Raw genomic sequence first — 26,566 nt, 5'->3', positions numbered from 1 at the left:
AAAAGGCATTTATTTATTTCTTATTATCCCTGTTCTCGCTAATCACAGGCTAACAAGTCACTGTTATCGTATTTTCACTGCATATAGTACTGTGTATGACTGTGTGTGTGACAAATAAAATTTGAATTTGAAGTCCCTGCATATGCTGTAGTGTCCTTGGGTAAGACGCTAACCCCAGTGTCGGTTATATAACAACACAGCAGTGGTGTGTGTGTGTGGCGCACCTTAAAAATAAAAAAAAAAAAATTTACTTTGATTTTGTCCATCAAGTATTTCAAAGCCTTATCCAGTTTGCCATCATGTATGACAATAAAAAGGACGAATTCCTGATATTTAAAAACAGACTCACTGGCCATGTTTGGTCATTTTAATTAAAAATATTACTGGAGATACTGATTTCTTTTCTGTTAAATCAGTCAATCCTTTCCCCTAATTAAGTCCTAAAGCACTGGAAGATCATAAATTCTGCTGAGCAGCCCTGACCTTTCTTTTCTTTTCTGTGAAATTATACAATTTGGCCTCTAGAGGGCGGTGCAATAGCAGGTGAAAAAAACCGTATAGCAGTTATTAGTGAGCATACTCAGGAGATGTTTTGCATCACTTGTGGGAAGAAATAGGTTTACTCTGGGCTTGATCAGACGTCAATAAACACTGTGAAACATGATACACATCTGGCAATGCTGCTGTCTGCAGAGGGAGGATGTGATGCAATGGAGAGAAAGTGGAGTTAGAGTAGCACAAGTTTCTTTGTAAAGAGATATGGAAGAGAGATTAGGGGCACACAGAGGGAGATGGAGGGATAAGAGGACAGAGGACAGGACAGAAAGGGGTTAAGGAGGCCTCTGTGTTGGAGGCAGTTGGCCCGGATCGTCCTGCTGGAATGTGTGAACTGCAGCAACAACACAGCACAGTTAATCCATGCTGCCATCCCTCCTTCACTCCATCCTCCCACCCCGCTGCAAATGGACTGAGCTGATGAAAACATAACAGGTGGTAAAATAAAAGGACAACAAAAGAAAGAGATGGGCAAACAGGACAGAGGGTGGGCCGTGCTTACAGCAGTGACAAATACAGCAGGACAATTAGCTTAGGACTTAAATTCTAACATCTGAATGAGCTTGCTGTTAAGTGTTGATTAAACCTAATTTGGAATTTTTGTGCAGATTTTAAAGCTTCCAAACACAGCAGCCATAACATATTTTATGTCTTTGGCTAATATTTCAGTTTAATGTTGAAATGACATTAATAAAGTGTCAACTTTACCAAAAACAGAAGGTAAGCACTGCTCTAAAAATGCAGGTTTGCATTCATGTTTCAGGAGTTTATTAAGGATTTATGTGGATAAAAATGCATATCATCAGCATGTATAACCTGCAGACACAGATTAATAACTCAGCAATCAAAATCATAAAAACTTAACAATCAGAAACGATTGTTTTAACTTAATTATCTGTGGATTTCCCTTTAAGACCTCCTGGTTCACCACGAGCAGCCAACAAACACAATTAATCTGATATAACCATCCATTGTGCTATTTTAGGGCGCGTGCCAATTTAGAAACCTGGCTTTGTTGTTACAAGAGATGAGAGGGAGAGAGAGTGTATCCGTCACTGGAGTTAGCAGGTGGGCGGTTTCAATCGCAAACTCTCTGGTGAATTGAACTTACAACATCGGTCTGAAGCATTTCACAACTGATGTCAAAAGTGATCAGAACAGAAATCTACACCACAGCCTAACACTCTAGAAACAATTAGGACACCAACCACATACAACCTGATTCGTGTATCCATATTTAGCCTTGTTTACCTTTTTGAGGTCTCGCTCTTCCTAAAATAAATACTCTGTTTGCTCTCAAAAAAGACTATTTCATCATTGCTGTGCCACTTCTTTATTTGATCTGCAAATAATTAAGTGATTAATCTGGTGATTGAATTGATAAAAATGCTGATTAACATAAACACAGATGAGAGAAAGAGTGAAAGAAAACAGTAACAGTAAGACACACACTCACACACACACACACACACACACACACACACACACACACACACACACACACACACCATGATTTGAGGTTAACTGGGTTAAATTCGTTACATATGGTGCTGATGTATATTCCTGTGAAACTGTGTGTTATGCAGCGAGCTGACGAACTGAGGGTGCAGAGGGGGTAACATCTAAAGGACAATAAACAATGACCAATCATCTGCTGACCTGTCAGGTGATTAATTATTTGACACAGCACAGGGTGCCTCGAGGTTCCCCTTTATCTGAAACTGCACAGCATTTTTATCCCTTTTCCCATCCCAGAGACAATGTGCGACTTTTTAATTGGCAGACGCTTTTCTGAAGTCTAGCTTTTAACCATCACGCCATCATATGTCATACAAAAGTGAACCAATTATCACCCTATTGGGGATAACTGCAAATAGTGCCAGCAGATTAGCAGATTTGAGCACAAAGAGATGACGGTGATAGTTTTCGCACAGCTGAATAAACGTCAAACAGAAAACTGATTAAACAGAAGTGCGAGATGGTCGAGAATTTACTCCAGTGTCCTGTTATATATATTACGGAGCAAGGAGCAGACGGCTGAGTTTATTAAAGTCCACCGACACAGCTGGTGACGCAAATCTGAAGGCTAGACCGTCCCATTTCACAGCTTTGCACTTCCGACCTATTCGCTCATCAAAGGCCCACGTAGACCGCGAAGGACGGGTCCTTGGAAGGATGCGTCTTAGGAATTGGGACACAGCTAAGAATGGGAAGCTACTTTTTACAGTGTAAAATCACAGCTCCCCCCCCCCCCCTTTTTTTTTCCCAGACTCATGTATTTTTCAGTTCTACACAGAGTAAAGTACAACAACAAAGTACAAGTGATTCTCAAAAGAAACACATGGCTTAAAAAGAAATGTGACAATTCATGGATGCCAAAGACAAGCAGCAGTTGTAACGGTTATTTGGATCATTATGTTTTATTTGCTTTAAGCTTATTCCATATACTGAATGAGGGTGTTGGGAAAGTTTCATTTAAAGAAAATGTATTTGTATTTGAAGTGGGGGTGTCCTGACAGTGACCTGTCTGAGTGTATTCCAGTGAGAGTTGTGATTAAAAAAAAAACCCTACAAATTATAGTTTTGCACTAGTGCATCTAACAAATGAAAGATCACGTGTTCAATCCCAGGAGGAGACATGAATCCATTTAGGGCTGCATTAGCAGAGAATTAAATATGCAGCACTACCTGCTGTGGCGACTCCTTGTGAATAAGGGAGAAGTCAAAAGTCAGATCAAATGGCTGTGCAAATGTCAAACATGTTTTGGTGCCTGGTATTCAGGTACAGTCACACCTTCAGGCTTGTCCTGGATACTCCCACATGCCTGCATGCTACAGTTTACAAGCCAACATTAACATGTAATGCTATTTGACCTTTTAGATTAAATTTGTATTTCAAGAACATGTTTTGGGTGGATGGGGGCAAAATCAAACTACATTTCCCAAATCAGGACAATCCTTCCTCTCAGTGGGCGAATTTTCATTTTAGCTTTATTTTGAAGGCTACGTTGACTTGGCACGACTCCCTTTGGCAAAATGTTTTGGTCCAAATTTGTCTGGTTAGAATCATTCACACCTGCTCACTGCACCCACAGGCTCCTGCAGAGTAATCGGAGGTCGAATGCCTTAATCAAGGACAACCCGCTACTGAAAGACGAGCAGACATTCGCTGCAAGCCTCCTCTAACTGCTCTCCTTTACTGGCAAAGCAGAAAAGAAAACAAACAACCACCAGGAAGATTCGACATCCCTCGAACAACTCCTCTACCGTTGCCCCACAAGTATACAAGGTTTACAGTAGCGAGACTTCCTTCTATGACTGCTAATGAAATTGTTAAACCTGCTCTGCCACCAGCGTTTTGCCTCTTACAAGTATATCAGAGCTGTGAAAGATGTCAATCATCTCCTGGCATGTTAGTCATGTCTGTGTGTATGTGAACACTGGCAAAGGTCAAATAGTGAGCTTGAAACATATGCATGCTAAAAACAAAAGCAAACAAAAAAGAAACACACATAGAAACATGCTGAAGCTTGACTCCGAGCGACATAAGCCACACACGCTGCTGGGCGGTTGGTGTTTAATTTAAATGGAGGTTAACGTGGGAGGGAGGAGAGAAAGAATAGAAACAGAGGGAGGCAGAGGACAAACGCGAGAGGTGTAAAGTCTCCCGGTGCTCTGATCAGACCCGTTTTCCTGGATCTGCACTGACCGACGTTAAGCAAAAGCACAGTCATGACATGAAAACATCATGAAAGCAGAGCACGTTCATTAGCCGTCCACCAGTGCTGGTTTATTAGGTATCAAAGTCCTTTTTTTCAGATTTGGGATATGAGAAGAAAGTCTTTCTTAAAAGTCTCAGTCAGATCTGCAGTAAAAACGGTCTCAAACCTTAATTACGAAACCCTCTTAAGCTCCTGTATGAGATAAAAGCTCAGACTTTCTGCTCTAGTCTGCCCAAAACAAAGTGAGTGAGAACCATAAGTGACACTAGCCTCGTGGTGATCAAACCACTGAGAATACATTTTAAGAGCAGTAACATTATTTTTCCAGAAAAAAAAAAAAATCTTTAAATGTTGTTGTGAGCACTCTGTACTATTAGGAACTATGTTCTCTCTGCTGTTTATCTCTTACATATCTTGATACTCACTGGACTTCCATAAATCAAATTCTTTGACACAGGTGAATCAGTCTTATCTGCCCTGTTGCACAAAATGTTTTCTTTCTGACGTCCTTCATTGCTCGAGGGCTCTTAAGAAAGGCTCAAGGAGTAAGCAGGTGCACTGCTTTAAAACACAAGGGAAACATTTAAGAGTCTAACTGTAAAAATGAATGCAGCACAGAAACACTTTTAATGCCGATCGTCTTCTTTTAAATAACCAAAACTGTAAAAAATGACCAAGTTACTGTGTGAAGCCAACGATTATTTAAACCTTTATTTAAAAATCTAGTAGACGTCAAACTGGAAATTGCGGTCAAGCTGTGGATGAGGGAATTATGCATAAAACACGTGTATATTTAGCAGACCTGCAAAAAAGGCTGAAAACATTGGCTTTGAATATTTCTCCCCTAAATATTAGTTTCAAACAGCTAGTACATTTTCAGCCAGCAACTAGCTGAAAATGAAGCCCCATCTCAGGCTAAAAGGAACTTCACTGAAGATCACCATTCAAGGAAAGTTTGGAATAATCTTCAGAATTTAGAATGTCTGATCCAGTATTCGTGAAAAGCGACGTTTTAACAATGATTAATTTTTATGTTCATTTGTTTTCTAGTTAATATTTACCACCTTGTCCTTTCACCAAATACATGAAAACCACTTTGATTAAAATTTTCTTCACACACAGTCCCTGAATGACTGACGAGTGATACTTGAGGATAAAAGGAAAAATTAAAAAAAAAAAAAAAAGTGTCCTATAACAGTTACACACTTCTCTTTGTCTCAGAGACGGAGCCTGTCCTTCCAAAAGGACAACAGAAACAATTGTCACTACACGGAGCTCTCACGGGCCATAATTCATAAACATACACATCATATGGGCCTTACTGCAGAAGAAAGAGACCCACAACACAATGTGTTAGTACACCACAATTTGCTTTAGTTTCTGAGGGTGGTAATAAACCTCAGAGCAACACATCTCGTGCTCATTTCTAACTAACTTTGAGCTGTTCAGCTATTCAGCTTAAAGTTCAACGAAGGTGTGTTTTCTGGTTGTGTGTTTTTGCTGAACTGTAGGTGGGTCTTGGCCAAAGTTCAAGCGGCCACGTTAGGACTCATCAGCACTGTGATATTTGTCAGTAACGACAGCTTATGCATCAAACCGATCTTTGTGAACTTGAATGATCATTTATGTTGCGCTGCGACTGCTAAACACTTCAGTGACAAAGCATAGCAATGGCAGTGTCAAGGAAGCAGGACTTCAAAAAGAAAGGAGGAGTCAGTGAAAGTATGACAGCAGAGGTTAAGAGGTTTAAGAGAGCAAGGTGAGAGAGGATGTCCTGGCACAGAGTTGAAATGAGGACCTGATGTCACTAAAGAAACATTTTGAGGACCTTAGAGGACAGACAGGAGGGGCTCAGGGAAAGGCAGCCATCTGCTGTGACATATTTAAGGTTCAGGAAAGAGAAGCAGTTTCAGATACACACACAGTGAGCGGAAGCGCTTTATCAGAAATCAGGGGAAGCCCCGCAGCAACTAAGTCTATAGCAGTGTAACAGAGCTTAATCAAAAATGAAAGTTTCAAGCCTAATCTTCAAATAGAGAGGCCTCCTGAACCCAAATCTGGAGCCAGTTCCACAGGAGACAACCCTCGTAGAGCAGAATATTTATTAAAACCTAATATGAAGTATATCAACAGTTTATTTCTAATTAGCTCTTATTTTTGTACTACCTGCTTTTGTTTCTTATAGTCAAGGAAAATCATTGCTGCCATCTCCACCCTCACTCCCACTTTTACACTCTGGGATTAGGGCTGTGCGATATGACCAAAATCTCATATCCCGATATAAGACATCTATCGTCCCGATAACGATATATAAATCACAAAAATTTAACATTTTCTGTAAATTCTGTGAATCTCGGGCAGCTCGACTTGCGTGAAGTGTTTCCAGCTGGGCGTGGTGTACCTGGAGTCGAGTGTTTTAACTGAAGCGTGAAAATATATATTTTTAGACATAAGTTGTAACGGCCGCCGTTTTCTTTGTGAGTATTTATTGCACGGCGTGCTGCCGGGAAAAGCCTGTTCTAACGTTTGAGTCTAAGGTTTCTTTTTTAGCACCTGACGACTCTTTTTTGCTTCTCATCCGTCAATACTCTGCATACTAGTTCACGTGATTCAGTTTATTTTGAAAAGTCTCTTGAGCTTTATTGTGAAAGGTTTATGTGGAAACTAAACAAGCGGACACGCGATGGTTTTACCGTCGTTGTTGCTAACGACAACGCATAAAAACAGGCGGTTGTCCGTCTGTAGTGTGGTTATATTAAATATAAGAGAAAGAGAGAACTTTAGGACATTAATATAGCCACTACAGCGACCATCAAAACGAATGAAAAAATATCGCCATAAACAGTTTATTTTGCGACACCACGAAACAAACGATAGCGTAAAATGAAACAATAGATGTTTTTATATCGTCATCCGATATATATCGTTATATCGAACAGCCCTATCTGGGATAACATAATGTCTCCCACAAGAGAGAAAACCAATAAACAATATTGCAGCCATCTAGTCACAAACAAGAAGGCATCCCTTACAGGAGGGATGGAATTGTGTGTTGCAGTCACAAAGAAAGGTAAATGCCATTCTGTGTGACTATTACAACTCTGGAAAATAGATTCAGAGGCACATTGAGGCGATAAGGACCCACACTGTCTGAGGATCCTTCCTGCTGTGTAGGTTGCATTTGTGTTTGTGTGAAGCTCAGTAGAGCCCCTGCAGAGGTCTGAGGATTCACTGTCACCGGTTTGTTAATAACTTATAACAAAGCCTGCAGGGGCTCTGCCTCAAACCACACACATACACACACACATACACACACACACAATCAATGTCAGGTGGTGTGTGTGTGTGTGTGTGTGTGTGTGAGTAAGAGGGAGACTGTGGTTGTGAGCTTTCACGTGCGAGGCCTAGTATGTCCTGCCAGCCTCTTGTGTTTAGTGGTTTGCGAGCATGTGTTTGTCATAAAATGAACTGCTGATGTCAAACTGAACAGTTTCCTCCAACAGTTTGTGCAAACTGATTGACTCACTTACACTGTGATACAAACACACACACACACACAAACATCTCCTCAGTGGGATTTAACAGTGTGAGTCAGTGTCAACTAACAAGAAGCTCAACCCCAGCCTAACGTGTCGATGGTGTAGGCTCCATCTCTCGCTCGCTCACACACACACTCACACACAAAGATTGCCTCCTTTTAAGTGCAGGAATATTTCTTATTCTCACAGGACTCCATTTTTCCATCTCTTGTTCACAACAGGAAGGAGCTTCTCTCTAATAATGATGTGATGTAATTACCCTGGAATGTACTGCGTGTACAGCACTTCAGAAACTAGTTTGTCCACGAAACAAATGCATAACAGAGATTTCTCAAAAATAAAATGATCAAACCTCTTGTACAACATCAAAACATAACAGGAAAATTTATACTTGAAATAAAACACCATCTAAAAATGTTCAGATGACGCCTGCACATCTCCTAAAGCTGAGTGAACCCTGTGAACACAACAGAAGTCGGACTCGGGCTGCGATACTGACTGTTTTGTGAGAATCACTAAGCATCTTTATAGACGCATAAATCACTCGGGTCATAAACAAATAGGCTGTCAGCAGACAGCCTGGATCACTGCCAGGAAAACACACACATATGCAAAGTAATCATGTGGACCCTATAAAAGGAGTGGAACAAGTGCAGCGAATTATCATATCTGAGGTTTTTTATTCTCACGAGTCAACCGCACACTGGATGTTGATGTAAACATAAGAGTAAAAAAAAAAATTACGTCTGCACATAAACATACAGTTCAAAGTATGTGCAGTGAGTCAATCTATGAAAACAAGCAGAGATTTATTGAAAGTATTTCTCCCCTTATCTAAAGACGTCCCAAACCATCTTTGGACTCTGCATTTTGAAGTCAGAAAAGACCATATTTGGATAAGAAGATGGTTATCAGCTAAGGCGAGTGGGCTTGGTCAATGAGTCGTATGAACTGCTGAAGAACAATAATAAAATAGTAGAATTTTACACACAAAAGCAAACTTCATGGACGACCTATTTCAATATGGCAGTCAATGGGACCTCGCATTTAGGGCTCGCTTCAAGTGGCCATTAAGGGAACTGCAGTTTCTGGCACCGACTTTATTTTACAGCCTTGTGACTGAAACAAGCTAAAAGGCACACATTATTTAAGGGGGGGGGGCACAAATGCAGAATCGTATTAACCTCCTTCTCAAGTTGCAAAGACATGTCAGATTGTAAAAGGGAAAACGACTGTCTGTCACTTGCTTTATAATCTCATTAAAACATTTTCATGAGTTTAAAGTCTCAAATGTTAGTTGCAAGTCTTATTTAATATAGCACAATGTTCATTTTCTTTGGTCCCATTTAGAGCAAAGTAGACAATAAAGCACAGCATGCTTTAGGCCAGACCTACGCTGAGACTGGCAAGTCATGACCACATGAGCACGTAATATCCTTGGTTTCTCAATTAGACCAACTTCTCGCTTGCTGCATCTGGTTTTAGAAAACCATTATGGCAGCTCAAGACTTCAAAATGAGACTACACAGATCGGTGGGTGATCTCCTATGTCCCGCTTTTATATAGTGTGTATGGGATCAACTATAGAATCTGGTGTTATGTACTCTGTATTGCTTAATGAGGGCTCGAGCCAGGAAAGTCCGATGTGTCACAATGTGTTGCAGTTTTATTTGGGCAATAAATAAATTAAAGCGGAACCCCGGCGAGTGCAAGCCATTGTTTTTCTTTTGCTTGCACCTGCCCATGTTTTAGTGTGGATGTTGTAGGTTAAGTAATCTCAGCTCTTTCCAAATCCATATCCCTGGATTTTCTTTTTTTTTTTTTTGGTAACTTGAGGCAACCCATCAAACTTCACAAATCTCTGTTTTGTGTTTGCACACATCAGAAAAGTACTGTACTGTGTACTGTGGGTTCAGCATTACTGCTTGGTCCCTAGTTAGAGGCTTCTGTGGTATCTTTCTATGCAGAAACCAGAGGTGGAAAATTGTAAGCCCCGCATGCTTACAGTAAATGCCACCGACTTATTCCACATGTGGGGTCCACAAAAGCTACAGTATCCGGCCTCCCACCGGGAAAATCTCACAGAGGAGAATGGAGGGGAGAAAGCTGAAATAGATCTCCGGATTAGTGAACCCTGCTAATGACTGTTTGGGAACAATGACATAAACGATCTCTGGGAAATATGTGTGTGTGAAAGAGTGACATTAAGACAATGAAGCGTAGTTTTCCCACCCTTTGGGATTTGAGTGCACGTCTATATGTACACAGAGTGAGTGCAGCAGATGTGCAAAATCAGGGCAAGTTACTTTTTTGTGCGCTACAGTATGGACGTGTAGAGGGAGGTGGTTTTCAAGTTGAAATGGGTGTGTCTATGTCAGTTTTGGGATTGGTGTATTGAAGCAATCTGACAGCAGCAAGTTTGTGATGTAATCAGTTCCTCCAGGCATACAATGCATGTCGTCTAGGACCCCAATGCAGCCCTACTACCGGCACCGCTTGTCTGTCCGAGGTCACTGCACTGTGAAATCTTCTTTTCACCCTTTTAATCAATCAAACCTGATTATTAGGTCACTATTTATAATTACTACTGAATTACAGACGGCAATATGGCAACACATTCCCACTGTGGATAAAAGTACAGAGTCATCTAAACATTACACCTACAGGAAATCCAGAAATGAAGCATGTGGGCTAATGTTAACACTAGAGGAGGTTTGAGACTCTGCAGTGTAAATGATGAATCCTCAGCATTTGGCAACCCTGCTCTGTCCCTAAATGCTTCCACTTTGGAACCACACCAGTTGAAGTCAACAATAAATTATTTAGGAGAGTAGGAATTTCACAAGCTCCCTTGTTGCCACAGTGCCATCTTATTACAGTACCAAGCTTGAATTGAAACAAATGTTAATTGAAGCAGACTGAATGGAAAGGTGCTTGATTTTACAGATCTATGGCAATGAGACTGAAAACACAAATTGCTATTGCTACTGGTAAGAGGCGTGTGGCCCAGTACTTTTGGGTGCAAATTTCTTTTCATTCCCTATACTACTATACCTTTTGCCACAAGAGTAACAAGTCTTTTCTTGATAAATAAAAGCATGAAACACAGGCTGAAATATTTCATGAAAAATCTGGACGAAAAACATCGGAAAAATTTGAAGTTTTCAACTGTGCGGTTCTTGTTTCATCTCCTGTTACTGCAGGTGTGCCATGAACGTAGCAGCTTATGCGTAGGTAAGCGAATCATATGTCTCTGCTGCGTTTCTTTTTCCCGCCACTGATGTGAAGATGTTCTTTAAATGTTAAACGGTAAAAGCATATTTAAAGCTTTGGGTAAAAATCTTTTCTTCTATGCCTAACTACAGAGATGAACAGCTAGCTCAATTAGTCATCATTAATAATTAATTTAATTGTTAATCAAGTAAAGATATACAATATTTTCATTCGACAAATGCTATCTGCTGATAAAACTCTTGTCATATAGAACACACCACAGTTTCCTTCAGCAACAGGTACTTCTAAGGTCTTTCTGACACAACAGCTAAACAAAATGCAAAACAATCCTAGTGCTGTGCTGTCAATGAAGAGTTCAAAGCAAATATCTGACAGCAGAGTGAGCAACTACAGATTTTTGGATTTGGACCAACCATTTTTCCAAATCTAGCCTGAAGCAACAAAGGAGTCAAATACACATGTATTTCCCTGAATCACTGAGTACCTGCAGGATGAGAATGAAGTAGTCGACCGGCTTGCCCCTTTGGTAGATGTAGTGATGGGACGACCGCTTATCGTTCTCATTGAACTTGATCTCCTGGATCACATCGGGGTGACGCAGGATTCGCAGCAGCACCTTGTCTGAAATCTGAGATGGGCTGAACAAGCTCACCTCTGCCGAAAGAGAAAAAGCAGAACAACAGATATTTTACACCATTTATTAATGAAGACTAAAAGACACATATTTTTTATTTTATTTTAATGTAAGTACTCTTAAGTATATAGTCTGACCAAAACAGACCAAGGCATTTCTTAAAATAGTAAACATGAAATTAAACAGTGTTGGTTAATTTCGTCCACATGTTAGGCCAACCTATAATTTACAGTCCAGCATAGACATAATGAAAACACAGGTTACTCAAGCTGAGTTTAAGGTGCATCATATGTCAGTAGGTAGGCCACCAACTATTCAATTAAAGGATCCAGATGTACTTAAATGAAAATCAACAATTCTGAAACTGCAGACAAACAAACACAATATAACACTATTGTGTTACCCATGTGTGGCTCTTAACGCCTGGTGACAGCTGTAAGGTTTAAAGATTATTCAGGTAAGGACGAATTGATAATTACATTTTGTTCATGGTCCAACAATCTAATAAGATTTGTTTTTGCGACACATTTTTGTCAAAGGATTGTTTTTAAAATAATGTTAGCTTTTGAATAGTTGAATTAACTACAATTGAAACACTTTTTCAATGAAAAATAAATAAAGTTTTATAAAATAATACATTGTTTTGATAACTAAACACTTGGTTTAAGTGTTTATTGAGCAAAAACGCTGCAGAGATGTTTAATGCATGGTGTCCTTGTTTGTTTGTTTTTTGGCATTCCTTTTTTTTTTTTTTTTTTTTTAAGTAAATGAGAAAGAAGAACTGTTGAAATATATTTGGTTTACATGGATTTCTCAACCGTCAGGCTGTTGCAATCAGAGCTCAGCTGTAAGTGCTTTGGTCCCCACCCAAACTGCAAACAAAGCCATGGTCACTGCACACTGAGAAGTGAGGCATACTGTATATTGCCAATGTTGGAATTCATCATCGGAAAGGCAAACAACCTCCTTTCACTATGGTTTACATAGTTAGTCAGAGTGTTCATCTGTATTGTTGCTGTTGCTGGGATTCAGTGTTTTCAATGATTTCGTAAATCAAAGGTGTAGCTTTTACATTTTATGTCTACTTATTAATGGCTTTTAATATCCTTAAAAAAAAAAAAACCCAAAAAGCAAAGTCGTCAAGACTGGTGAAGCTAACAGTTATTAGTCCTTAAACCCACACGGAAGCATTTATGTGATAATGCACGTTCTACTGTCTGAAATGTGTCTGTCGACCATCAGTCATACTGCAGGAATGCAGCAGTGCACAAAGGCATTAGAGACATGTTCTCAAATCTGCTGGGAAAGAATCATTAATGTGAACATAACAAAGAAGGACCAAATAAACATGGAAACTTTAACACATTACAGAGATAAATGGAACAACAAAAAAAACTATTCCTGTTTGATGAATCAAAAACGCAACATTAGACCAAGATCCTCAGAAAGAAAACAGAAACTAAGTCAGCAGACACTGACATTATGCCTCCAGACACAGCAGACGTGAATACCACAGTGTGTGCCAGGGAAGGAAGTGCTATGTCATGCTAGCATGCTAGCAGTGGCTAACTGCCAGATGCAGTGGCTAACTGCCCGATGCTTCATATCAGCTAACACACACTTAGCAGATAGATTCCTATGACTTCTCAAGAGATGTGTGTCATTGGTAGCATTACATGCAGCAGGCTAGAGTCTGTCCAGAGTTGATGGCAGGCACAGGCAGACATGTTGATGGGTCTTAAATAGATCCTAAAAGTAAATAAATCACTCATCACTGCATGCATAGACCTGTCTTTCCTGTCAGATGGTCACATGACAGAATCCTTCACTTACCGACATCCCAAAGGTGTTTTTTGTGCATTTCATATGATAAAATAAAGTTACATTATGATGGGTTTTTTTGAAACACATCCATCAAAATGAAGGAAGCCTACCATAAATCTACTGAGTACACGTAACACTGCGATTACTGACAGTGAATGTGTGTCATTTCCTGTTTCCACACTTCCTTTCTCACCTGTAGCCAGGAAACGATGGGCAGCCAGCAGCAGCTGAGGAGAGATCTTCACCTTAGATTCACTCTCATGTTTAAAGGCAGAGAAGTCTCTCTTGTTTTTGTTGGGTGCCACCTTTTTCCTCGTCCGATTATCAGCTAAGAAGAGCAAAAAAAAAACCAAAACAGAAGAAGCAACATTTATTAATGATCAAATCAAATCACTTTTATTGTCACATCACATGTGCAGGTACACTGGTACAGTACATGCGAATGAAATTCTTGTGTGCAAGCTTCACATGCAACAGAGGTGTGTAAAAATACAATAACATAAGAACAGGCAACGTATAAGAACGGGTAAATCTGAGAATTATATGAATAAATATATGTACAATATAAGAGTGTATGCGCATTACTGAATGTGTATACTAAATATGGATATTTACATGCGTGTGAAATTTACACTTCATTCAGTTAACAGAAACCTGACATTTGTCAGGTATTCATCCCAAAGGTTGAACAGTAACACTTCAAAGATTTAATAGTGTTACTTAAACTGAAAGTTAAGACAAATTTAGTATAAAGTGATAAAGGAAGACAAACAAAAGCAAACTCACTGTAAAGGTCGGATTCATCCAGAATTTCTGATTTGATAATCTCCTCTATGACGTCTTCCAGGGTGACCAACCCCAACACTTCGTAGAAAGGATCTCCTTCCCCCTCGTTGTTCACCTTCTGGACAATGGCCAGGTGGGATTTTCCTAAATCAGAGAATGAGCCTCATTAGTTGGATTATCAGAGGATTACTTTAACCATTCTGTAAGGCATTATAATTAAATCCACAAGAAGAAGGGTTGTAAGAATAGGGATAAAACACCTTCCCTCATTAATCTTCTAGATGTCCTATTGTAACTGATTAAAAACTTATATGAATTTAATTATAGAGTAGCAGGAGAGTAGGAGTAGGAGAGTTGCAACAAAGAGGTGCATGGAGCTCTTTTACCTATGATGCAATGATTTAAAATATTACAGACAATATTAGTACCACAAATGTTTTACTCGAAATTCCTTTCTCACTGTTTATGATCCCATGATGTTTGGTTTCTTCTGTAAACAGAGTAAAAAAAGATGAGGGAGGATAGTTTGATTTGGCACTCGATAAACTGCACCTTAAATGATGTCAGCACCGCACTGCTACACAAACAGCAGCAGGGAACGATATCAAATCAGAGATAGGTAATAAAGTGAAAATCTAGTTATGATGTCAACAATGTAGTTATGCCTTAGTAATGCTGACATAATAAATTCAGGTTAACAGCTAAATATTGTTTCAGCTCTATTTAACCTCTAAAAAGAATATGCATGCTCACTGGTTCATTCATGCTCTTTTAAACGATCATGCAATATAAAATATTAATATTTTATTTTATTATTGTATTAATAGTTTTTTTCAGTCATAGTTATTGAGGGTGAAAAAAAAACATATTTGCGACACAACGTCTAGTTTTATCTTGCAACATAAAAGCCCGTCAGAGTCTCTCTATCAAGACAATCATTTCGGAGTATTCCTATCTGATAACAACTTTTTTCTAACATGAACTCCTCGACCCACACCTTTTGCTTGCACCACAAATAGCCTGTTAATGTGTACAGGTCATTGCAGTTAAAGTCAGGTCCGAACTTTGGTCGTGAATGTTACTGTACAACATAAGAACACACGTACACAATGAGACATGTGTCCCCTGCTCAACTCCTAAAATGAAGAACCCGTCACAGTGCAGATGGTCACTGGTTGGCAGCAGTGCCAAACAAGCCTTGAGAAGCTCTGAATTATTCACCACCCTGACAGAGAAGCATCAGAGAATAGTAGCAATGGTCCCCAAGTGGGTAAATTCCTTGACTCTACCCAGAAGAACCAAAATTGGCAGGAAAAGTCTCAATGACTGACAAACTCGAGCCTTTATTCAAATAAAGGCATACAAACTCTGATGGCTGACAAAGTTTATTCTTTCCATTGATTGGTCAGTTCAATAAAATGAAGAGGGGGAGAAGCTAATGCTACAAGACAAAAAGCACATTAACAAACCAATAACAGGGGTGGGGGAACTCCGGGCCTTGAGGGCCGGTGTCCTGCAGGTTTAAGATGTTTCCTTGATCCAACACAGCTGATTTAAATGGCTAAATTAGCTCCTCAACATGTCTTGAAGTTCTCCAGAGGCCTGATAATGAACTAATCATTTGACTCAGGTGTGCTGACCTAGCGTGAGATCTAAAACCCGCAGGACACCGGCTCTTGAAGCCTCGATTTGGCCAAGCCTGCAATAAATGTTTTTGAACAGCTAGAGTCCTGACTGTACCCAGCTGTGATGCAACAACCTGAAGAGGGCCCTCAAGACATCCCATAAATACAGATGAAACAATTTTGTTGGGGTGAATTGTCATAAATTTCTCCTTTCTGTTATGCTGGTAAAAAATAGATAAATAAAAGTTTTGATCAGAAGGTTGGTGGTTCGATCCCTGGCTCCTCCAGTCTGCATGTCAAGTATCCTTCGGAGTGTGGATGTGTGTGAATGTACTTAGAAAACACTATGTATAGAGAAAGTGCTTGTGAGAATGGGTGTGATTGGGTGAATGTGGCGTGTTATGTAGAGTGCTTTGAGTACTCCGGGAGAGTAGAAAAGCGCTATATAAGAATCAGTCCATTTACCATTTAACTTACTTTTCCACCCCACATAACTTCAAATCCAATGTGTTTAATAACAACTGGATAGAGATGTGTTATGTCAAAGTTGGACTCAAATCCTTATTTTTCTTGCATATATAACATAGAGATTGACATGCAAATTGCTAGTTTGCAGTACTCCATCTCTCACACAGTCATACACACACAAGCCATTAAGAGATTAGATCTGAGCTGCTGGCTAACAACTCTGACAATTTAATTCCTAAATAAAAGGCGAGCTATCTTCACGGTCAATTAAATAACATTTAAATAACCATCTGCTACACTATAAATACAACGTTTATTCACATTTTTCACATAACTTCAAGCTTTTAAGCTGTGATAAAGGATGAAACACTAGAAGAGGCTCTGAATGCGAGAAACCACACAGGTCCATCAGTGGTCTTTGTCGGGAAGCGTGTGATGAATGGAATTTACAAATGACCAGCCATTAAATGTAGACCAAAGGCACTGGGATTTTCCTCTCGGGAGCATGTCCTTGCTGTTTGTCCTGCAAAATGGATGCTGCTGGCACACTGACACACACTTCACAGTCTCAGCTTTGACCTTGCCTGGTTTTAACTCACGATTAAAAATAAAGGAGCTTTGAAGAATGTGTCCCACTAGGCCGGCTTTACAGTAAAAGTCATTGATATGAAGACATAGCAAGTAGGGGTGGGTGGATGATGTCTGTCTACTTAGTTTGGATGCTCATGAGGAAGCTCAACATTCAATTCAATTCAGTTTTATTTATATAGCGCCAAATCACAACAACAGTCGCCTCAATGCGCTTTATATTGTACAGTAGATTCTACAATAATAGATACAGAGAAAAACCCAACAATCATATGACCCCCTATGAGCAAGGACTTTGGCGACAGTGGGAAGGAAAAACTCCCTTTTAACAGGAAGAAACCTCCGGCAGAACCAGGCTCAGGGAGGGGCGGGGCCACCTGCTGCGACCGGTTGGGGTGAGAGAAGGAAGACATTGTTCAATGTCAGCTCACAGAAATTGCAAGCAGTTCTCATCTTGGCAGGATCTCATCTTGAGTCATCATTTATCTATCACAATATTTTATATGTTCCCTTTTGTCGGTTTCCCACGCAAATTCTTCCTGATTACATTTTCTCAACTGTATGGGAAAATGAAAGAAACAAAAAAGTGTTATGACTGAAAGAAAAAGAAGCTGTAAAACTTTGAGTTTGAGGTAATATGAGAGCAGCTTAACTAACTTCAAAAGTAGCTATCCTACCTACTTCAGCACTTCAGTTGTATCTTTTCTTTAGTAATTAGCATTTTAGCCAACCTCTAATTAAAATAACAAACTCAGTAGTGTTTTATAGTTTTAAGAAACCTCAATAGAAAAGATAAGCTAATCGCTTTATTTTTAGCCCTGTATCAATTACTGGACTGTGCTTGAGTCGATCTGCATGATTTACAGTTCAGTATGATCCTCATCCATCCTACAGTGGACCTTGGTTCCCCCCCCTCCCTTTTACATCAACTCTCTTCTGACTGGCTGCCCCTTGAAAACAGAAGATTTGAAGAGGTGATGGGCGGGGCTTCTGTGCTCACTCAGAGCTGCAGAGATCACCATATTATCTATAACTGTTCTCTGTGAAACTATCTCGAAATATGAGTGGAAAAAATGTTGGTAACAGAGTGGTTTGGGTGTTTGAGAAGTATACATTCTTTAGCTGATTATTGCTCTTTCCACAGAAGATCACTGCAGCAATGAAAACAGAAGCACTGTGTAATGGAAAAAGATGCTCCGTGTGTGTGTGTGTGTGTGTGTGTGTGTGTGTGTGTGTGTGTGTGTGTGTGTGTGTGTGTGTGTGTGTGTGTGTGTGACCCCACACTGTATTGGCAAGTCAATATTTCAGAGGAAGTAGGACCCCAGGAGATACACTTAGCCCCAGTTACTGGAGAGTCACTGGAGAGTCTACTGACTCCTCAGAGTACAGATATTAACAGACACAAAAAACTTTGCACACAAGGAGGTTCATCCGAACACTGGCTGCTTAATGCATTCATTATCTGATCTGTGTGAGCTGAGGCTACGGCTAAAAAAATAAACACACGTAGCTACTATCCGTACCATCTGTCTGCCCAGCTGATCTTCTTTTGAGATCTGTCACAAAAAACAAAAAGGGGAGGATAACAGAGCAGCATCCTCACCTCAGGCTCCCACAAAAACACTCAGATCTCACTTATCAAATGGTGAATCAGACATGGCAGCAGAGTGTTTTTAATAAAAATCCATCCCGCTATCTGTCATTGTTTTACACAGAGACACTGTTACATTGAAGTGATAGTTGACACCTTAGGAGCTCCTTGACTTTGACAACTTAAAAACTTTAGACTTTGACCCCCCCCCCAAAAAAAATGACTTAAATTATTTTATTTAGTAAAAGTGAAGAAATTTCTTCCTGTTAAAAGGGAGTTTTTCCTTCGAACTGTTGCCAAGCGATGCTCTTAATCTGATTGTTATAGTCTTCCCTGTATTATTTTAGGGTTATATTGCACCTTACAATATGAACTGCCGTGAAGCAATTGTTGTTGTGATTTGGTACTATACAAATTAAATTAAACTAAATTAAAATTGAATTGAATAAATAATACAACAACCATGGGAAAAACTGAGGTTAACTGAGTTTCTCATAGTCTTGGACATGTGAAAATGGGGTGGCAGAGAACAAACTCTGAATTCAGTGATTTACAAGTGACTAAACTGATTTAGCACTCAGCAATTACAGGTAACAAGGTAATTTCTTATGCAATATCGATAAAAAAGTGTCAGTACCGTTCAAATCTATGCAATATTTATTGGACAACTGTACAAATATATCAGCTACCAGCCCAGGTTGGTTTTTCTGGACGTTTTGTCTTTAACTTTGCTAATTTAGTGATTTACCCTACCCTGAGAAATCACAATGGTTAGCTTATAAAATGCAGTTAAGTAAATGTCTAGCCAGTGCTGTGTTGTGGAGACCTTGTTTGTGTGGTTAAAGTTAAGTGCTGGTGAGTGAATGTCACCCACCAAATGACCTGTTCAAAGAAAATAATCCAATAGACAAGACAGTGAATTCTTTCCCACAAAGAACAAGTGTGTCTGCAGCTTTTATTTTCAGCTTGTCCAGTGGCTTTGAAAATGCAATTTACTTGCAGCACTAAACCGATGAACCTCGTTATTAAAAAAACAGAGAGAAACAACAATAAAAAATGGCTAGAACATAATATGTCCTCAGTCATTTGAATAGGACGACTGCAGGCTACAAAGCAGGAGACTGTTTTGATAAATCTGTACCCTCCAAAAAACCCACCACAGCCAGATGGTGTAAATTCTTTTTGAGCCTGAGAAAAAACATTAATCACAGACATTCTCTAGAACTGCAGATAAAGTAAGCAAAGCATGCGAAAGCACAGGAGGAGAGCTTGCTAAAACAGGAACTAAGAAACAATCTGACCTTTACCATAAGAACTGAGCTCTGCTCAACTATTAACTGCAGCTTCTCTCTTTTTTGTGGAGCACTTCCACAGCATTTAGTACCAAAGTGTTTAATGCAGCTGCTCTATTTTCATACGACATCTGAAAATTAGTTTGCTCTTATCAGTTTGATAGATCACTAATTAAACTGAATGTATCAATGGCGTACACACACACACAGTCCCAGCAGGTCAGATGACAGTGTAGTTTGTTTCTCTGCCCTCAGGCTTCTATGTCACCAGCCTGTGAACCGGGCCTGCTTGTTGACATGAAATATTGGTGACAAAAAGATGAGGGGGAGAGCAATGAGAAAGGAATGCCACACTTATTCTACCCACACACAAAACACACCCCACCACATATCAGCAGGACCACAGCCAACAACTTCAAAACATATCCACTGTGAGAGGCTGAAACAAACCCGGACGGCAGCAGACGCATGTACGCACATTCACACATGCATACACTTGCTCGTTATGTGGGACAGGTCAAACTCTTCAAACCCGTTTTTCCAGTTAAAACTGGAACCCCGTGCAGATAGAGCTACTGTGATCTTAGGGAACAGCAGGGCTGGAAAGTAATGGCTGAAATGGCTGCTGAGCATAGCGGATTCTTTTATAAACAAAACCCTCGACAGAGACAGAATCTACTTTATTCACCCTCCTGAGCATTTCTACTTTAAGCAGCAAAATTACAATGAAATGCAGCAAATATTAAGAGTGCTTCGCACAGTAAAACAATTTAATCTGGTAATAAACACAAATGGCTTTTAAGTACTGTAGTGTAGAAGATTATTTAAAAATATGACCAAGTGTTGAGACAAATTATTTATGGGTCACCCAATGCCAAAAAAATTAAAAATAGAATGACATGTTAACTGCTTTCAGACACGATACATGTATCGCCTCTCATCACTGGGCTCACCGCACTATAATTCTCCTGCTCATTATCTTAATTAATACGTTTTAATAGCTTTACTCCATGTCTTTCCCCACCTCTCTTTCCCAGTTTCCCTGTCCACTCTCCACCATCCTGCCTTGAACGAGATCTATTAAGCTCACTTCAAGCTTTTATTCATAGACTCTACTTGAGTAGTTTTTGCATGGCTCACAGTTCAAAATATAACCCCTATTTATCTCAAACATGAACTTGATGCTACCCTCACTTCATTCATTGTCTGAATGAAATCATTCTCCTGCCTCCCACCCTCCCTTTCAGTCAACTTTGTTCCAATTGGCAGAGCTGAAGGTGTGTTATGCATTAACCCCTTTCTCCAACATCAAACATCTGTCAACATCTGTCTGAAACCAAAAATTAGAGCAGAATAGGGATTATATGAAGATATGTTGACCTCATCATTTGAATGTTTGGCTGTGCTTACCATGAGAATCCACCTCGCACATATAGTATATATTTCGTCCCCCCTGCCTGCTGTCGGCTGGATGTTCCTGTTGACTACGGAGGATTCATTCTTAAGTTGTCTAAGCTCAAGTTATGCGAATTCTGATCCATACGAGTTCCCGAACCTCACGAAACAACATGTTTACACCTTGCTTGGCACAAGCCTTTGAAAATAATAATTTTCAGAGTGCAAAGGTGACATTTTAGCATCCAGTCTGAAAGCCCCTTCAGGGACGTGATACGTGGGCGTAATGACAGTGGGCACAAAGTAGGTGTCTGTGACTGAAACAGCTTCTTTTGGTGTTCACAGAGTGATGTAATGGGTGAGAATGTCCAAAACTGATTAGAGATTTGGACAGCATCTTCTCAGCAACCAGCTTGAGCGGGACTAGACCAGGGGCTGGCAACTCTAGGCCTTGAGGGCCGGTGTCCTGCGGGTTTTATATCCAACCCTGGGTCAACACACCTGAATCAAACGATAAGTTCATTACCAGGCCTCTGGAGAACTTCAAGACATGTTGAGGAGCTAATTTAGCCATTTAAACCAGCTGTGTTGGATCAAGGACACATCTAAAACCTGCAGGACACCGGCCCTCGAGGCCTGGAGTTCCCCCACCCCTGCACATGAATCCAGTCAAGCACATCTAAAGCCCCTTTGTAGCAAACTGTACATGAACTTATAACATGCCAAAAAACTCCCAAATGCAAACAAGCCGGTGTAATCCAAAACGAAAACCTTCACTCTTCTCATCCAAAACATGTCAGGAATGACAATGTTGTGTTTATTTTACATGCTATATCACTTACGGGTAATTTGAACTGACAGACAAAGCAATCGTGTGTGGCTATGTTTGAGACATAATACAATTCTGCTGAGTTGCTCTTTCTTCGTGCTGACTGATATCATTTTGGCAGTAAGCCGGGAAGTGTTGATGTGACACACTTACACGCGCACGTGCACAAAACATATACACCAACTTGGAGTCGCACTGTCAGCACCTCAAGCCACAGCCACAGGGACAAGACAGGAAGAGAGAAAGACGGGGCTGATAAGAACAGAGAAACTCTGTTGATTGCATAAGTGCTGATTAGACAAAACAAAGGTTCTCCACAAGTTCCCTGCCACTTCTGTCTCCCGCTGCAAATAGTGACAATTTTAATGCAGTACATTGATAACGCTTATCGTGTTGTAGTAAGTTTGTTATGACTGCTGCTCCCAAGTACAAGAAGGAACTCTCCATGTCAATTTTAAGCCAGCACAGACAAGGATTTGTTCAAAAGTGTTCATGACGTTTTGACCTTATAGATGTGTAAGAACTTGGTCTCTTTCATAATGGGAACACTGCTCTATGAGAGAAATATGCTTAGCATCATAGCCTAAAAATAGAAAATGTAATGTAAGGACAGGTTTTGAATTCATCTGCCACTGAACCCATTTAACAGATCAAATATTTTCACGTCTGGATGGCTGACTGTCTTTTCGATTAAGCAACCTTTTATGGAGAGAGACATAAAAATGGCTGTAGACCCATCACTCACGTGGGTTTAATCCCCCATAAATGATATTCAGTCACTGTAGACACTAAAGTCAGCTGACAAGCGTGTGAGCGAGTCAAATTCGATGCGTCGCTGTGTGTGCTTGTGTGCATTTACACTCTGTGACTCAGCAGAACACCTGAGGGTCTGTCTCTTAAAAATAGAAAGTCAAATATTTGTTGACAGATGAATACAGGCACAACTACCTGTTAAAAAAAATGACAGGAGTGGAGACTGCAGTTGAGCGCCAGCTGGGTAGTTAGTTGGTAGGTAAATATTTTGTCCAAAAACTCTAACATGGCCAAATATACAGACTTCAGAAGCTAAAGATGGTTTTGTAAACCTCAGCATTACAGTGTGAACTTGTTTGGCCTCGACACCAGTAATCCTCCATTACTGCCATGTTAAAAAGACACAAAATCCTGGATAAATAACAATATTTATCTTACCAAAGGAACCCATTTAGAGGGCAACCGCAAGAAACCACCACCTTGCACATACCCATTTGCAAACTGCAATCAGGTCTGTGTGTGTACATGGACAAGTGCCAAGCATGCACACTTACCAAAAAAAAAAAAAAAAAAATGGCGAGCTCTGGCTAGCAGAAAAAGAAAAGGTGCTCTTTTTCTTACAAAAGACAGAACAGTATATGCAGCCACTAAATAATAACAGGACCTTTACAGATTTATAGGGGAAATTCAAAATACACGGTACAGTTCAAAATAATTCTTTATTTATTTTTTTTATTTTCAATGGATTTGGGGCAACTGGTCTGTTCGCTCACTACCTAAAACGAGCCCTGTCAGAGAACCATTAAAAAGGCCCAGAGACCAGTAAATGAAACACTGGTGTCTATGGAAAAAAAATGTATTCGCTGAGAAGTTTGCGAGTTGTTACTGGAGGTCGCAGCCGTCGCTAGCAGAAATCAGGTGCAAAGAGGCAAACAGTGCTGCAGCTCATCTCCGTTTAAGGCCACCCCTTCCTTTAGGCTGGCTTTTTTCTGATCACTTGCATGATTCAAAGAGAAGATTTGAACAGGAAGATTGTGGTTTGTCTGAGACTGACATTTGCGGCATATCCTTTTCTCTGTGACATCATACAGAGACAGGAGTACGGGAAAAACTAGCTTGAAATCTAAAACAGTGATTAGAGTAGTCTGAAGCCTGAGCTTTTGGCTCATTAGGATTGCTGACACAAACGCTGACCTGATCATTTGAAACCTTGACCACGTTTAATGTGAGCATCCACCGCTGTGGAAACGTACAGCAGGTCCATCTACAGAGTGACAGTCGTGGCCAAAAGTTTTGAGAATGACACAAATATTGGTTTTCACAGAGTTTGCTGCTTCAGTTTTAATGATGGCAATTTGCATTTACTCCAGAATGTTATGAAGAGCGATCAGATGAATTGCACGTTCCCTCTGTGCCATGAAAATTGTCTTCCCATTTCCACTGCATTTCATTGCTACCATAAAAGGACCTGCTGGGATCATTTGAATAATCTTCTTGTTAACTCAGGTGAGAATGTTGACGTGCAGAAGGCTGGAGATCATTATCGCATGCTGACAGAGTTAGAATAGGAGACTGGATGCATTAATAGGAAGGTGATACTTGAAATCATTGTTCTTCCTTTTAACCATGGTTACCTGGAAGGAAACACGTGCAGCCCTCATTGTGTTGCATAACAAGGGCTTCACAGGCAAGGATGTTGTTGCTACAAAGATTGCAATTAAATCAACCGTTTATCGGATCATCAAGAACTTCAAGGAAAGAGGTTCAATTGTTGTGAAGAAGGCTTCAGGACACCCAAGAAAGTCCAGCAAGCAACAGGACCGTCTCTTAGCAATAATTCAGCTGCAGGATTGGAGTGCCACCAGTTCAGAGCTTGCTCAGGAAAGGCAGCAGGCACGTAGGAGTGCATCTGCACGCACAGTGAAGCGAAGACTTTTGAAAGATGGCCTGATGTCAAGGAGGGCAGCAAAGAAGCCACTTGTCTCAAAAAATAAAAACAACAACAAAGAAACATCAGGGAAAGACTAGTACTCTGCAAAAAGTACAGCGAGTGGACTGCTAATGGGTTAAAGTCATTTTCTCTGATGAAGCCCCTTTCCAATTGTTTGGGGTAAGCGCATAAAGGACTGTCCGGAGAAGAAAAGGTGAGTGCTGCCATCAGTCCTGTCTCATGCAAATAGTAAAGCATCCCATTTGTAGGGCTGCTTCTCATCAAACGGAGTGGGCTCACTCACAATTTTACCAAACAACACAGCCATGAATACAGAATGCTACCAAAACATCCTCCGACAGCAACTTCTTCAAACCATCCAAGAACAGTTTGGTGAAGAACAATGCCTTTTCCAGCATGATGGAGCACCGTGCCATAAGGCTAAAGTGATAACCAAGTGGCTTGGGGAACAAAACATTGATATTTCAGGTCCATGGCCAGGAAACTCCACAGACCTTAATCCAATTGAGAACTTGTGGTCAATGCTCAAGAGGCAAGTGGACAAACAAAAACCCAATAATTCTGGCAAACTCCAACCATTGATTATTAAAAAAAAAGAATGGGTTGCCATCAGTCAGGATTTGGTCCAGAAGTTGACTGACAGCATGCCATTGCGAACTGCAGAGGTCTTGAAAAAGAAGGAGCAACACTGCAAATATTGACTCTTTGCATAGACGTGATGTAATTGTCAATAAAAGCCTTTAAGACTTATAAAGTGCGTGTAATTATACTTTGATACATCACAGAAACAACCAACACAAAGATCTAAAAACACTGAAGCAGCAAACTCATTTTTCAAAACTTTTGGCTGCGACTGTAAAATGTGTAGGTGTCTTAAAGGGGAGGCGACCGTGGTTCAGGTGGTTGGGAAGCTCATCTGTAACCGGAAGGTTGCCGGTTCGATCCCCCAGCTCTCTCTGTCCTGGTCGTTGAGTTCTTGGGCAAGACACTTTACCCTACCGCCTACTGGTGTTGGCCAGAGGGGCCGATGGCGCGATATGGCAGCCTCGCTTCTGTCAGTCTGCCCCAGGGCAGCTGTGGCTACAACTGTAGTTCGCCTGCATCAGTGTGTGAATGTGAGAGTGAATGAATCGTGGAATTGTAAAGCGCTTTGGGTGCCTAGAAAAGCGCTATATAAATGCAATCCATTAAAGTGGACTATTCACATATTTATAGACGTGACATTTAGCAATAAAAGAAAAATATGAATATAATGTAAGATTAAAGTTTGTTTTGTTATGTTATAAAAAGAGTGGGAGAAGCCAATAATTTTTTTACAACACATAAAGCAAAACGAATGCAAGGGCAGTAAGTAGGTTCAACTTCAAAGTGATTCATAAACAGCTTTTAATTAAAAACCAATTTTTTTTCCTTGGGGGGGGTATGAATGTCTGTACAAGGTTCAGTTATCTGTACAATTCCAGATCTTAGTTGTAACTAGCAGTCATTGCACAACCTGGCAACCGCTTTCTACAAAACTGCACATTTGTCTAGAACCATAACACTATTTGTATTCCAGTAAACCCAATCTCTACCAGGAGTTACAGAAACTCTTCCTCTCTAGAAAGTCAAAACAAAAAAACAAGGACAGATGGGAAGAGGCAAAAACTAGGAAACTGGAAAGAACTGGAGGCAGTGATGGGGGGGCCACAGAGCGAGAAAGCGGGAGACGAGAGACACACCCACCATAAAAACAGGAGTGGAGACATAGGGCTGTCAGAACAAACCTATCATGTTGAGA

The 26,566-nt window shown here is 40.3% G+C and overlaps 1 protein-coding gene across 2 annotated transcripts in view; it reads right to left on the bottom strand.

Moving 5' to 3' along the window:
* LOC120745792 (metal transporter CNNM4) overlaps window positions 1-26,566 on the bottom strand; it is a 50,891-nt gene that overhangs the window by 16,748 nt on the left and 7,577 nt on the right. For both annotated transcript variants that reach the window (XM_040050948.1, XM_040050949.1), the window contains exons 2-4: window positions 14,295-14,438; window positions 13,702-13,836; window positions 11,535-11,704 (exon numbers count right to left, since the gene is read on the bottom strand). In XM_040050948.1, the coding sequence (XP_039906882.1) occupies window positions 11,535-11,704; window positions 13,702-13,836; window positions 14,295-14,438 (449 nt within the window). The remainder of the gene's footprint in view (window positions 1-11,534; window positions 11,705-13,701; window positions 13,837-14,294; window positions 14,439-26,566) is intronic.

Source organism: Simochromis diagramma, unplaced genomic scaffold, assembly GCF_900408965.1.
Source record: "Simochromis diagramma unplaced genomic scaffold, fSimDia1.1 OVJJ01000131.1, whole genome shotgun sequence".
Lineage (NCBI taxonomy): Eukaryota > Metazoa > Chordata > Actinopteri > Cichliformes > Cichlidae > Simochromis > Simochromis diagramma.
The sequence above is the reverse complement of the archived record's forward strand: the minus strand, read 5'-3'. Positions and strand labels throughout refer to the sequence as shown.